Below are 14,517 nucleotides of genomic sequence, written 5' to 3'. Positions count from 1 at the left end.
TTTTCTGTCGTAATCAGGCTTGCGGAAGTAGTTGCAATGGATTCATTACAAGTCGTCTAAAAACCAGTCACAGTGGACCTTTAACTCCCGTCTAGTATAGAGTTTTAGCACGGCACCCGGTACTCGCTTCCGACTGATGTGTTTACTGCGTCCAAAAAAGTAGTCCCCTCGATTTCGGTTTCATGACGTCATAGAAGCGTCATGTCGCAGGCCGCGATTCTGACGGCGTCACAGCAGCGACAGTGAACGTGACAGACGCCAGTTCTGCTGCAGGTCCCTCTCCATCATATGTTGCCACGGAAGCTTCGGCAATCAGTAGTTGAGGCGCTGCGACGACAGCGAGACCCACAATTGTTTGTGGTTTTTTTCCCCCGGAACTTCTACTACCAACCATCAGGATCGCGACATCCGACATCATGGCTGGCACTCTGGCTTCTGTGACGTCACTCGTTGCCACTTGGGGACCCCTTTTCGATGCATTGGCGGGACAGGACGCTAAGTGGACACGCAGTCGAAGACGCGCCCCGGCAGGCACCGTAGTCTGAGGAACTTACGAAGGTCTGTGTCCGTGAAACTTTCGGCCTGCAAAAGAATAGGTGGGAGCACGAAGAGCGCCGTGCCCATGTAGAATAAGAAGTCCCAGAAGAAGTGGACGGACCAGTAGAGGAGCGTGCTCACGCCACCCATGAGGTGCAGGTGCTTCACCTGAGTGAGAGCGAAATCTTCTAAAGCTCTATTGAGATGTACACCGCTTTAAAAAAAAATCTTAACGTTGATCAGAACTTAGAAACAGAGAGAGAACCCAAAGAACATCGTCGCTTCACTACTGGGCTGTTGAAAGCGCGACCGGTAATGGCACGCATTCTCTTGTTGACATGTAGCGTGTTAGGGGGAGGCACATTTAGAGCGTCGAACCCCTGGCGGCAAAGTTTAACACTTGATTGACGTAGCCGCTAGGGACCAATGAGTAAAGCACCGGTTGAACGAGAGTTCCAGCCGAATCTGAGCCGAGAAAGATGAAGAAAAAGATGCAGTATCTATGCACGCTTTGCTTTGGGTCCCAAGCTCTCTAAAAAAAAAAAAACGCTGGGCGAAGCGTCCCCTTCACCAATGCCTTTCCACACATTTTAATCCACTCATTTGGATTTTGGTCTGGATGCTGTAGGCAGTACGCCTACATAATCCAAACCTGTGGAGACAGCCCCGAAAGAAGGCGCAATGCGCTGCGCCGAGGAAAAGGGCTGCCGCCAGCCAATGCGCCGATATACCGGATTCGCCAAGACATCGTCTGCTCTCTAAAAGGCACGACAATTTAAAGGAAAAAATTCCAAGCCTGCACCCGTCCCAACATCCCTACCGTGCAAAAGCTGTCGACACCAAGGCACTCAATTTTCGCCAAGTAATACCTATATTTTTACGGGCAGCCCTAACCGCAGTTAAGTGTTATTGTGTACATGGATGAATGAATGGATGGATACTCGTAGCCGTACACTTTATAACGAGCGGGAACTTGCGCTACCTAGCTTAGAATTTAACTGATTTAATTAGATTATATTTAACTGCGGTTGATGTGGCCCGACGGGCATCCTGAACCGCAGCTACGCTCAAGTAATCCTAGCAGTCAAGTCTGGTCTCAGGGTGCCGCCATCTTGCTCAGTTGGGTGCGCTTGGGTGCGGCCATAATCTGATTACGACGCCTTAACAAGGCTTCGTAATCAGATTATGACGCGTCCAAGCGCAACCCAAGCGAGCAAGATGGCGGCGCCCTGAAGCCGGACTTGCAAGCGTGTATACCCTAGCTACATGATCCTTAAGGGCAGTTAAGTCTGACCTCAGTCACACTTAACTGCGGTTCGGGGTGCCCATATGATATAAGATGCATTCCTTAGTAAACTATTTGCCCTTCAGTTGGATCTCCTTGCCAATACAACACTCGTTTTCGTCGTCGTTCTGCGGTTGCCTGTCGCGCAGCCTAATTTTCTTGCCTGCCGCGTGTGGAGCCTCCGAACTTACCTGGACCACCCGCTCGGTGATGGGGAAGATGACGAAGTTGCTGCACATGAGGCTGGACACCATGGGGAAGAGGATGGAGCGCAGAATCTTGGGCATCACCTCGCGGTACGTGTTCTGGTTCTGCTCGGCCTCGCCCTCCTCGATCAGGGCCACGGGATGCGCGCGTACGCTGAATGTCATGCGCGACCTGGGGCTCCCAGTCAAGTTGCGCAACCGTGCCGTGTTGTACGCCACGAGCACCAAGAGGCCGGCGTGGGGGTTCTGCCCGTTGTACCACAGGAGCGTTCTGCGCATGCGCGATTACTATCCCATGAGCCGAGCCTGTCTTACTTCGTCTTCGTCCTTGTTGTTTACGACGCTCTTATTCTTTTTTAAGCTAAGCACCAACTAGCCCAATTAAACCCTTTGCTAAGCCTGAGCCCGGTTTCTTGTCCACAATACAGCGATGGCTACAGTGGCTACAGCTCGTACTGGCTTTTGTATTAAACATGGAATGCTCATTCATAGCGTTTGTCCGCTCGACCGTCTGTGCATTTCCCCGGTAATTAAGCGAGTAAATCACCGTCACGTGACCTATACAGTATACGTCCTAATTCAGTTTCCACGCTAAATTTAGCGGAAAAGTTGGCGTGAAATGACCAATATCGTCACTTCACTACTGGACTTTTGGGAGCGCGACAGGCGACGGCATGCTTTCCCTTGATGAGTGGTAGCACGTTATTGGGAAGGACATCTAGACCATCGGGCCCCTGGCGCTGAAGTTGAAAACTCAGTGGACGTAGCCGCTAGGGCTCAATAAGAAAGGCAGAGATTGAACAAGAGCTCCAACCGAACTCGGCAGTTGTGCTTAATCTGGGCCGAGGAAGATGACGAAAAGAATGCAGTCTCCGCACATTGTTTTGGGCCTTAATCATCAATTTTGTTTCCCGGTAAGTTGACATCACGTGACCCGATGTCACGAGGCGTGCATTTTTGTGATGAATAGGATGGGAAATTATTAAAAGATAGGCTCTTATTCATTTCCCGAGACGACCGTTTAATGTGTCTTCTAAATAAAAATAAACCCGCTTAAACACCAAATTCCAGGCATCATAGTGATTTTGAGATATAGATCACGGCCTATTTTGTTTTCTTTTTTTATCTTGTGGTTAACACATGGCCCCCTTTTATACGATTTCGAAATTACCACTTTGTTCTTGGAGACAATTTTGGAATTACAGCGTTGTTCTTTCAGAAAAATTTTGAAATTACAATTTTGTTCTATCCACTTCTCAACTTATTCTCAGACTTTCTAAACGTACTTATATTCTAACTTAGAACTCCATACCTATGACGCAAGTGCAATAAATTGTTTTTAAACGAGCGTACTGCCACGAGCTGCGGTCCTGTATATGCGCAGAAATCTTAGTAAACAAAAGATGCTCGTCGAAAGCCTCAAGTTTCAGCACGATGATGCCGAGGAAGCGGTATACCGTCGCGAGGTGGCATTAAAGAGAGGAGTTCATTTAAAATTTTCCACGTAACTTTCTTCTCATCGTCGCACTCATATAAGATGAACTACGGCCTAAGCCATGGGGCCGCTAGATCCAATTTCTAGTAATGTATCGAACCACGAAGACATTTGCTCAGATATAGCAGTATGTGCACTTTTCGGCGCGATAATACACGCGTCGGAGCCTTATACCTCGTTGTTTCTAACCGGCATGTGACTGTAACCGGCGACCTGGAGCTATGACCGTAGTCCAAAAAAAAGAAAATGCTTCTGCGCTTTTTAGGTGGTAGGCGAGACGAACGCACCCGGCTTGCTTGGTAAACTGGAAGCCAGCGTGCTCGTCGAAAACGTATTCGCGCAGCGTGGTCCGACCCATGTCCAGCAGGTACTCCATGACGTCCACTCCCGAAGGCAAATTCACCGCTTCAAAGTTTTGCTCACTCAGAACATTTCCGAGGTACTTCTCAATGAACTCGGACTGCGTGTCGTACTGCATGAAACCCTGGCGGGAAGAGAGAGAAAAAAAAAAGCATTGTCAGAAGAACACCCCGCCTATCGTCTACCCCGTTTTCCGACGCCATCAAGCTCGCGCGTGTCTAGGTATCATAAGCCACATATCGCTCAAAAGAGCTCAACCAGATGGCGGACAGAATTCGCGTGAATAGCCTCTACCAAAAACGGTTTGCAAGCCCATCAGCCGAGCACAACTTAAGGCACGTACCCAATGATGTAAAGCAAGTGCAAGGAAGAATAAAGAAAAAATTATGAGCCATTCTGCTCTGTGAAGGTAGATAACCAGCGAAACTGTTTAGCACGCGACACAGACGTGGCACAGAATTTGGAAAAAGGTACCAACTATCGCCGCCCCGAGGAGGCGGAGAAAACTACACGCACGCTGGGAGCGCCACCTCGGGAGAGCGGAAGGAAACTAGGCATGCAAGCGCTTGGAATAACGACAAAAAGAGGGCGCGCAAGGTTTTGTTGACGTAGAGTTCCTGTATATGCTACCTACGGTAGCAGAGTTGCGCATTCAGCCTCGGCGCGTGGCCGTAGCGCCGGCTTTCCCGCACGAGCTGGATGCTTTGCTCCTCACGTGACTAAATTTGGCGAATAGCGGCGCCGCGCGCGCCGCCGCGCATGGAAAACAGGAGAGGAGGAAAAGGAGGCAGAAAGCAGGGAAACATACGCCGGGGCAAGAGAAACGTCGGCGGAGCGACCGTAAAGGTGGCTTTCTTGCACGCCACCGGATGCTTTGCTCCTCACGTGATGGATCTCGGCGAATAGCGGCGTGGCGGCGCGGGGAAAACAAATGCGCAACTCTGGCTCCCGTAGGGAGCCTATACAGGAACTCTATGTTGACGCACGTAAAATAAATCCACAGAACCCTAGCCATAGACAGCTTCGCTGTAAAGGTAACTGTAATCTAGTAATAAAGAATTAAAATCTCGCGATAGACTGCTGCACTTCAAATATCGTTTGGCCCCGCAATAAAGTGAGCTGTGTACGCATACCCAGCGGCCTGCCGGAAAATGTCACGTGACCCGGCACTCTCAAAATGGACACTTCCTTGAAAGCGCTTTTCAGGGAGGAGCAGCGCTCATTAATCCGGTTTTCGGGTGCAGAGCACGTACAGTTTCCGGTTATTCGTCGCAAAATGTCGAAGCCCTATGGAGGCTTCTGTGTGCCACTTCAACAGGTGTACGAGTGGTACAAAATTTTTCAAAGCCTAAACTCAGGTCTGTCTGATGCAGCTTGTTTCGGCCGTCCTTACCCTTCGACGACGCTGCACTCAATATTAGATGTCGAACGGCTTTTACAGAAAAACCTCCGTGTCCCTACCTATGAAATGGCTCAAAAATTGAACGTTGGTCATAGCTCGATGAACCGTAATATTCATTATATTGTGTAGTGATATAAAGTGTCCGCAAGGTTGGTTCCAAAACGCCCTACGCCACACTTTGAAGGGGTATTCAAACGGAGGATGAATCCTTCCCTTTGCTCCCCTGGCTGCGGATTACCTAATAACAACGTCACACCTTTGCGCAAGCACTCCCCTCCCCATCTTGGCGCGAGATCTCTTTGCAATTTGAGGTATTTTGTTCGACGTGTCTGGCAACCTTAACAGGTTTTGCTCAGCGAGACAAGAGCGGTTGCATCAGGATCGTATAACTTGTTGTGGCTTGCGCTGTTGCGCAAAGCGTCCGAGGCACCCGAAGGAGTTTTTGATATTCCTCAATGCCGCCTTCAAGCTGCTCCTTTTCCAACTGACTCTTGATTCTATGTTTATTGTGTTGCATCGGCCTATTCAAAAGGAGTCTTTCTTTTAGCCGGAAGCAGCTCGTTGTCTTCTGCACCTAACACCGTTTTATGGACGCCTCAATGACTTTGGTCCTACATCGGCTCCCCGCCGTTCGTGTGAATGCTTGAATCGGGGAGGGAGTGCAGCTGGTTTCGGTCGATCATTGACGTCACGCTTACCTTTCCCGAAAAGCATCCCTCGTGTGAATACTTCTTAAGGAGCGCAACGTGGATTTGTGCGAGACGCTGCTCCGACGCTATGAAGCCGAGGGAGATAATTTTTTTTACGTATCGTCACTCGGGATGATTGTTATATTCACTATGCCCAGTCTGAGACCAAGCAGGCAAGCAAAGAGTGGAACCACACTTCGTTGCCAACTCCAAAGACGTTCCCAGCAGTTCCGATGCAGGGCGAGGTCATGCTTACGGTCTTCTGTGGCCGTGAAGGGACAATAATCAAACATTACTTGTCCAAGAAACTCGGCGTCAACTGCACGTTGTATCAAAACCTCCTCGAGAACAACTTTAAATCTTTGATCAAGTCTAAGCGTCGTGGTTTTCTGACCTTTGGTGAGTTGCTGCAACGGGACGAGAGGAACCTCACAAGGCACATGAGACAGCGGTAAAATATTGAAGGTCTACGTTTCCAGCGCATTACGCATCCCTTACATTTAAAGGACCTGGCACCGAGCGATTTTAGTGTGTCAGAAACACCCCAAGCAGTTCTCGGCGGAATGAAGCTCCGCACAGGGACTGGGCTGAAAGCGGTGGTGCATCCCTGTCTTTGTAACAAACCAGCAAAATGTTCTTCCATAGTATCTACGCGTTGGTGAAGCGTTGGAGCACATGTGTTGAAAGCGGCGATACTATGTTACAAAAACTGCAAATTGCTTTTAATCCTGTTTCAAGTATTACGTAAATAAAAAACATATATTGTGATTACTTTTTTTCACTCTGCTTCTCTAAGCAGAACAGATTTTGGCCAAGAATTGGCCAATGGTTGGCCGATGGCTGATGGCCAGTGGCAAGTGGCCAATGGACAGAGAAAGGCCATTCATCGGCCGATGACTGGCCACTGTCTGGCATCTGGCCAAAGGACCATTGCCATCCACTGGCCATTGATTGGCCAAAAGTCTGCTGGCTGGTGCCATTTTTTATTTTGTGGTAGTGCACATAGAGCGTTTTTTGTTCGCTTTTTCGTAACCACACGGACACGCGCGTGCCGGGTCGTTGAGATTGCACACCCTGGCCTGTATATTTACAAGAATTGAAAAGATACTGATATGTGAAAAGCCTACAAAATAAAGTCATCTGACCCTAGAAGCGGTTCAAGTCAACCAAACCCGACATTAGGGAGACCTCGAGGCCGGGTGCTGCGATACGTTTCTGTGCACGAGGTCACGAGGTAATCTGCCCATTTCCTACCAGTTGAGTACGAATGCTCAGCCGCAATATTCAGCCGTCGCGCTTGCTGCAGTGGATAAGAATATAGGTAATCCTCTCCAAAAACCACAGCAGGGGTTGCGGACACCAGGCTAGGTTGCGCGACTTCTAAAGTTAAGAACTCTCGCTCCAAGCCTTTGCTGTTTTTGACGTTTTTGCGGCGAGCAAGTCGTCTGCTTCTTGAGCAGGAGCTTCGGTAACGTCAGAGCGACGGCGAACTCTGATTGGCTTTGATTGGAAAGATAGTGGTAGACCTCAATGCGACATGCCTCACGGTCTACCCCCTATTTTTTTTTTTTTTCGATCAGCCAGTAAGGGTTTGACGTTCTGACATCATCGCAACCCCTGTGCCTGAAGCAGACGAACCTGCCCTTCGCATAAAGTCACTGACGTCTTTAAAAAAATATAAAAAAAAAAAAAAACATAACACAGAGCCTGGGGAGTTGTGAGCATCCTATTGTCGCTCTTCAGCCAATGAGATTGCTCCTTTAGCAGAAAGTCGACCAAGAATCAATCACGAGGCTAGAAGATCATAAGCCCTACCCCGCGTTTCGTAAACTGTTCGTGCATATAGTGCATGGTAATTTCTTGTTATTGCTGCAAAAGGAAAACGGCGTAATTCAATCAAACGATGAAAAAAAAGTGCGCGTAGCCTTTTCAGTTTGTCGACCACGGGGCCTGGAACGCGTCTCCATCTGTGGTATTTATCAGAGTTTATCATCCTATATTATGGCTTGCACTGACGTCACGTCAGCCGCCGCCATTGCGCCTGTACCATACTCCAGTGCCTCTAACTTCTCCAGCATATGCTTGAGACAATCGAATTTGTTAGTATGATCGATAGAATTCGTTCGAAAATCAGCGAGAACGATAAAAAAAAAAATAATTCGATGGTACGAAATGTATGCTGCAGAGGGTACAGGACAAGGAGCTTGGTACGGAGCAATGGCGGCTGGTATACGGTGCCATATGATGTCGCGTGCAAGGCATGCACACCAGCGATGCAATGAGAGTGGTTCCCAAGTGGCGAAAAATGGCGTCATAAAAGCCGGAGTGTCATGCCATTGGCTGCCGCTATCCCAACAATAGAGCGTAATTCAGAAAAAGAAGAAAAAAAAAAAAGAAAGAAAGAGAGACAGAGAGTACGGGAGTGCCGAGTCATAGCTTCCTCCATACTAACAAAGCCTGACAGATCGCCAAAGGTGGAGCGGCAGACAACGAATGACAGGAGAGCCACTTGACTGGCGGCCCGCTGCGGCGAGACGCCGAAACACACTTCTCCCGAGCGATGGAATGTCCGCTCGTGCTCCTCGCATTCCTCGCGCTACCGCTTCGCTTCTCTTCGGGTTTGAAAACCATGTTTCGGGTCCTCGCCGCTGCAAAAGCTGTGCGCTGACGTCCAGGTTCCCCGAGAAATGTTCTCTGCTACCAGATCCTCGTGCTCCAAATCTGGGACCGGGCACTCTATGGCTCCCTCGTCAAACTGCCAGCCTTTGTGAGCACAAAGGAGGCTATGGCAGAATTCGTCGTGGCGTCCTAACTTCTGGCTGCCGAAGTTTCGTGGACTGTCAAGCTGGAGTGAAACCGGCAGCAGAACATGCGTCTGCCACTACCACTGCTCCGACACCGCCAGGATCGCGACCGGCGACAGCATGACCCTTCTATGACGTCATCAGGCGGAAGTCGAGGGACCACTTTTGAGGACGCGGTCGACCCACCAGTCAAAGACGCGTCCCATGAACCATATTGTCGACTGCGGCACGCGGGTCCCCCATCGCGCAGCAGGGCAGTGCTGTACGTACATGGCCAGAGCCGAGGACTTTGTGGAAGCGGTAGCCCAGCTCGTTGTCCCTGCCGCCCCTGGCGTAGCCGCTCCCTCGGAGGGTCGCGTTCTCGAGGAAGAAGAGCAGAAAGAGCAGGAGTGGCGGTAGGATCCAGCTGAACAGCGGCATCCTCCACTGGCGTCGGGTGCAGATGGCCCGCTTCGAGAGCAGCGCGAAAGTCTTCTTCACCAGGCTCGGCTTGAAGCGCTTGGTGCTCACAATCACCTTTATCACCGACTCTGTTTCAGAAAAGCGGGGATGTATCAGCCTCAGCTTCAGTTCGACGCCACACCACGACCCAGCTAGGGAGACATTGGCGAGTTTTAGTAGACCGTGTTTCCCGCTCCGCTCAGCCCCTCCGCTACACCTGAATTCTACAGCCAAGGACATCGGCGCGCAGGCGCAGTGGCGGTTTCTTCGTAACGGAGGGTTAGCGGAGAAGGAAACACGGTCCACTGAAACTCCCTATTGGGAATACGAATGAAATGGTGGAAATCTAACAATAGGGACTTTTAGCAAACCGTCACCGAGTTCCCGGTACCACATCACTGGAGCCTTTGAAGCCTGCTTTCAAACTCGCACACCGCTGTCAGGGTATCACTTACGGGCATGCGCTTAAAAGCATGCTTCAAATTCTCCAGCAGTGTGGTACGCGGAAGACAACACGCTAACCGGTTTGATAAAAGTCCTTAATAACAACCTAAGCGTAGTACAAAAAAAAAGTACAAAAAAAAAAAAAAGGTTTGCTGTGAGCCAAGCAAGAATCTAGATAACAATAGGCCACGCCCTGCGCTACTTAAGCTCTACGTGGCTTTAGAAGACTGGCTTTGATATACACTCTAAACAGAAATTCCGAGGACACCTAAGCATTTCTAGTGAGTTGTGAATGCGAAAGCACCAATGCCGAATTGAACGTGCTCCCAGCTTTACAGTGCGAGTATTAAGGCGCCGCCATGTTCGCCGGCGCCGACAGAAACACACTAAATTTAGGAAAAAAGTTTTCCGCTAAATTTAGCGGAAAAATTTTCCTGCTAAATTTAGCGGGAATATTTTCCCGCTAGATTAATTAGAAAAAGACCCCGCTAAATTCAACGAAAAAATTTTCCCGCTAAATTTGGCGAAAAATTTCACCACTATATCAAGCGGGAAAATTGACGTCATGTGACCTCAACACCAATTCACTTTCCCTCTAAATTTAGAAAGGAAATTTTCACTAATGTTCCCTCTAAATTTTGCGGGAAAATGTTGGTAATGTTTTCGCTAGATTTAGTAGAAATATTTCCCCACTAAATTTAGCGGGGAAATTTTCGCTTAATTTAGCGGGAAATTTCGCAAAAATTTTCCGCTAAAGTTGAGAACAGCAGGTAAGGAGGAGGGGAGCGTACGGAGGGGGAGCAGGGGCATACCCTCCCCTTTGTACCCTCCCCTCCTTTTCCAAGTCAAGCCAGCTCCCAGCTATGAAACTTTAACCACGCGCAAAGCTAGCCACGGCACCGTTTACACCGCTTTGATCCCATTGTTTAGCGCGCGTTCACCAGGCTCCCATTCGCCGGACACGCAGCGCCATGAACTAGCCGGTCGTTGAAACCGTCGTTGCGCGTCAGTTTCAACGACCGGCCACCACATGGCGCTGCGTGTCCGTCAGCGCCAGGTCAGCGCACCAACACGCGTAGAGCAAGAATGATGTACACGCTTTCGCATTCACAACTCATAAGAAGTACTTAGATGTACCTAATATTTTTTTTCTTCATAGTTCTGGACGTAGGCCAAGGTCATACTTTCTGCAACTAGATATTATCATCACCTTCAGATAGCCATTTCGTCCCTGTTTTCTTGCCGCTAGACGTGATAAAGGCGGGCGGGACCGTACCCGATTGCCGGCCGCGCTCCTCGCTTCACGCCGGTGACGTCACGTTTGGATGGCGAGGAAAACTGGGAAACAACTAGGAAGAACGGAGTTCTGGTTTCGGTAGAAAACAAAATATAATTTCCTTTTAATTAGAGCAGGTCAGCGGACCTTTCGGTATCCGCGAGACATTGTAAGGGTCCGCAAGCTTTGCCTCATCAATCAAGCCCGGAAATAAAAGTTGTATTTCTTTTAGATTGAGACGAAACTTTCCAATTTGCGAATGAGTTTTCTCGTGTTTATGTCAATGACAGAAGTCTACTTCACATTATAGCCCTTATTTATATTGATTTATTAGATCAGTATCATATTTGCCTATCCCATCCCGCTCCCCTCGACACGAGCAGGGTCCTCCGTCATCTCCGCCGATCTACAAAAGGTCCACGAAACATCAATGGTTGGGAACCACTGAACTAGAGTGAATTTTGGGGAACGATATAGCATTTCAGAATCAGGAAGCCATCCGCATTCAGATGGCATGTTTGGATTAGGTAGCTAAAAAAATCGGCGGAGTTCCCCTTTGAACAATTTACAAGACCACCCGTTTTTCTCCCGATCTCTGCATTGCCCTAGACAACAACGGCGAGTCATACGTCTGGCTTCGATCATTTCCTGGTTGTCATCGGCGTCCGGCTGCATGTGGTGTCGTTGGATGTGGTGCTCCTCACCGACCCGCATGAGCACGTCCTCAAGCGTCGTGACGGCCAGGCCCAGCGACTCAAAGCCCAGTTCCTCCTTGCGCTGCTCCAGTTCCTTGAACATGGTGATGGTGTGCCTGATGGCCACGATCTGCCCCAGCACGAACATGGCCTCGTTGTCTGAGTCGCTCTGCAGATGTGCCCGGGGCGCGTACTTGCGCAGCAGGAACTCGATGGCGAACAGGTTGCATTGGGGCGTCTTGTTCACTTGGAGGTGGTAACCCGTGGTGAAGCGTTGCTTGAGGAAGGTCGGCGAACCTATACACCGGATGCGGCCATTGGCCATGATAGCGATGCGGTCGCCCAGGACGTCGGCCTCGTCAAGGTGCTGGGTAGTGAGCAAGATGGTTGAGTGGCGCCGGACCTTGAGCAGGAGCTCCCACATCTCGCGGCGGCCGTCCGGGTCCATGTTGGCAGTCGGCTCATCTAGCACCACGATCTGAGTGCGACCAGACGGAGACTCGTAACTGAACAGGTTACGTTTAGAGTATCAATACTGTACGTTAGTTTTCGTTTTGGGCGCCGCCATTATGAAGCTAGGTACAGAGCAGGCACAATAGACCCCTTACAAAAGTTTGCGCCACCTAGTGTGTAGCTGCTGAACCAATTATTTCACTCCGTCCATGGCCCCCGAGATTCTTGGCGCGGAACGTTATGCTCCGACCGTTCCATTCGTCGGGAAAGACTGACATAGAAAAAAAAAATGACTCGAGGTTGTTTTTGTGGCGCGGTGGCGCTGGTACAGAGCTAGAATCACAAACATCGAGCTTGCTTGGCTAGCTGCCAGGATAAAAAGGCGTTTGTTTGACCGAACTGTAGTGGTTGCTTCTTACCACTACACACATTGCTGCCAGAGCCAGAGTACCAGCTGAGTGACTTTTGAATCGGGTATATATTTATACTCTGGCGCGACGCATCCTTTCCAGTGTTAACGAAATTACGAGCTGTATACCGCGTCCACACATTTAACTTTTGGAATATTATTAACATCAATAATAATAATAAGATTTATTGGCTCAGGAAAGCCGCAGCACGGTAGAAAGGCAACAGCTCGTACCACGGATACTTTCGCTACCGCGTCTAGATGGTAATTATGTGACGATATATAATATACAGCATGGAGGACAACGTGTTTTCTTGATCGTCGCGAAAACCGCAGACCAAGTTTTGGAAGTTCGGGGGCGGTTGAGGGCGAGTCAGCCAGCGAGGCCAGGCGATCTTGAGGGCTGTTCAACGAAGGTTTCAGATGTTAACACCCCGGCAGTCTGGTCGACCGGGTGGTGCGGTCACTCAACTCAGCGAAGACAGCGGGTTGCAGGAGGGGGCCAAGTCGAAAGAGACGGCCACCACCCCCAAGGCATTCATGAAGGCTTGAAACGTTGTGCCACGGTCACCCGGTAAAGCTTCCTGTCACCGTCGTCATCGTCGTCCAGGATGGTGGTATCAGCATCATAAATGGCTCCGTATCTTGTCTTTGCGAAGCTATGCAGAAGTTATGCTATACGCTCCTTCTGCTGAGCAAACGAGCGTTTGGAAGGATCGAAGGCGAGCTGTGAGCGTCAAGAATCTAAAAGGCCATGGTCCGCCATTGTTTGGCAACATCCTCTCAGCAGATATCGGACGTATCGGACACGAGGGCTGCGTAGACGTTCGTCAGGGACTCTGATCCAATCGCACGCTTTGTGCCGATGGATGGAGGGATGCTAACGGCTGTACCATATATAACGGGTGGTAGGTTGCGCCACCTAGCCTAGAGAATAAGATCTAAAAGTGTGATTTCTTTCCTTCGCCAATTTGCTTAATATCTGTAATTTCGTAACTATAGTATCACCACACGGTGTGGCATATAACCATGACCTTTAAGGGGATCGGGAAAAAAAACTAAAAACATCATCCCCCGCCTCTTCCTCCCGGCGAGGGAGACGCCAATTTTCTTCTGGTTAAACCTAGTCGGCGTTACCCCGGCACCGGGCCCACTGGGAGACAGTGTGGAGACTTTGGGCCGGAGCAACGCACAAGGTAGTTCCAATTATCCGTCGTCCCTGTTCCGTTCTGTGGCAGTTAGTTGTACGTTATTCAATTCTTCCTGGATAATTTCCCAACAAATGGTGACCATAAATGTTGCCTGAGGAGGTTTTAAAAAGGGTCTATCGGCAATCCTTACGCCGGCACTATTTGCAGGTAGTATTTCACGCGAATAAACTAATATAGTATTTTATTCTATTCGTTTTGGGACAGGTAAAAACGATAGTGACAGCACCCTTCGAAACGAACTAGTGTGCATAAAGTACGCCAGCGTTTGTGCCAGGTTTTGAACAGAAAATACACCGCATCGTCGTCACCTTGGGGTTCCCGATGACTGCCAGCGCAGTGCAGAGGCGTCGCTGTAGCCCCGAAGACAGAGAGACGGCGAGCTGGTCGCTCACCGACGTCAGGCCTACGTCCCGGAGAAGGGTCACCACCTCCAGCCGCACGCGGTCGCGTGGAATGCCCCTCACCTGTATCATTAAATAGGACAGGTCCCAGGAAGCAACATACATATGTACAGGTCGCTGAAATAGAGGAACGGAATACCTTTACTCGTTACGCACCCAAAAGTAATTAAGCAGGTTCTTGGCCACTGCAATTCAAAATGAACGCGTTACCTCAGCTCAAACGTAACGTGTTATTTTATCGTTACCCCGAATGTACCCTTCTTTATGAATCAGAGCCGCTTCCAATATATGACGCCGTTAATGATTCCTCGCTTTTTTAACGCGCTCATTCGTGGGTGACCGTGTCAATACTGACGTACCTTGTGAATACCTCTTCATGGTCTATCCAGAGTTTTCTCGTCGTACAAAT

The 14,517-nt window shown here is 49.5% G+C and overlaps 1 protein-coding gene across 1 annotated transcript; it reads right to left on the bottom strand.

Moving 5' to 3' along the window:
* Positions 1 to 45: 45 nt before the first annotated feature.
* On the bottom strand, positions 46 to 11,959 carry LOC121835308 (phospholipid-transporting ATPase ABCA3-like). The gene is made up of 6 exons (XM_042289334.1): positions 11,569 to 11,959; positions 9,049 to 9,308; positions 3,811 to 4,007; positions 2,014 to 2,299; positions 555 to 705; positions 46 to 56 (listed from the first exon to the last, which is right to left on the bottom strand). The coding sequence occupies exons 1-6, from the start codon at positions 11,957 to 11,959 to the stop codon at positions 46 to 48; spliced, it is 1,296 nt and encodes a 431-aa protein (XP_042145268.1).
* Between the last annotated feature and the right edge of the window lie 2,558 nt (positions 11,960 to 14,517).

This window comes from Ixodes scapularis, unplaced genomic scaffold (assembly GCF_016920785.2).
Source record: "Ixodes scapularis isolate PalLabHiFi unplaced genomic scaffold, ASM1692078v2 PGA_scaffold12__126_contigs__length_90152505, whole genome shotgun sequence".
NCBI classification, from domain to species: Eukaryota; Metazoa; Arthropoda; class Arachnida; order Ixodida; family Ixodidae; genus Ixodes; species Ixodes scapularis.
The sequence above is the reverse complement of the archived record's forward strand: the minus strand, read 5'-3'. Positions and strand labels throughout refer to the sequence as shown.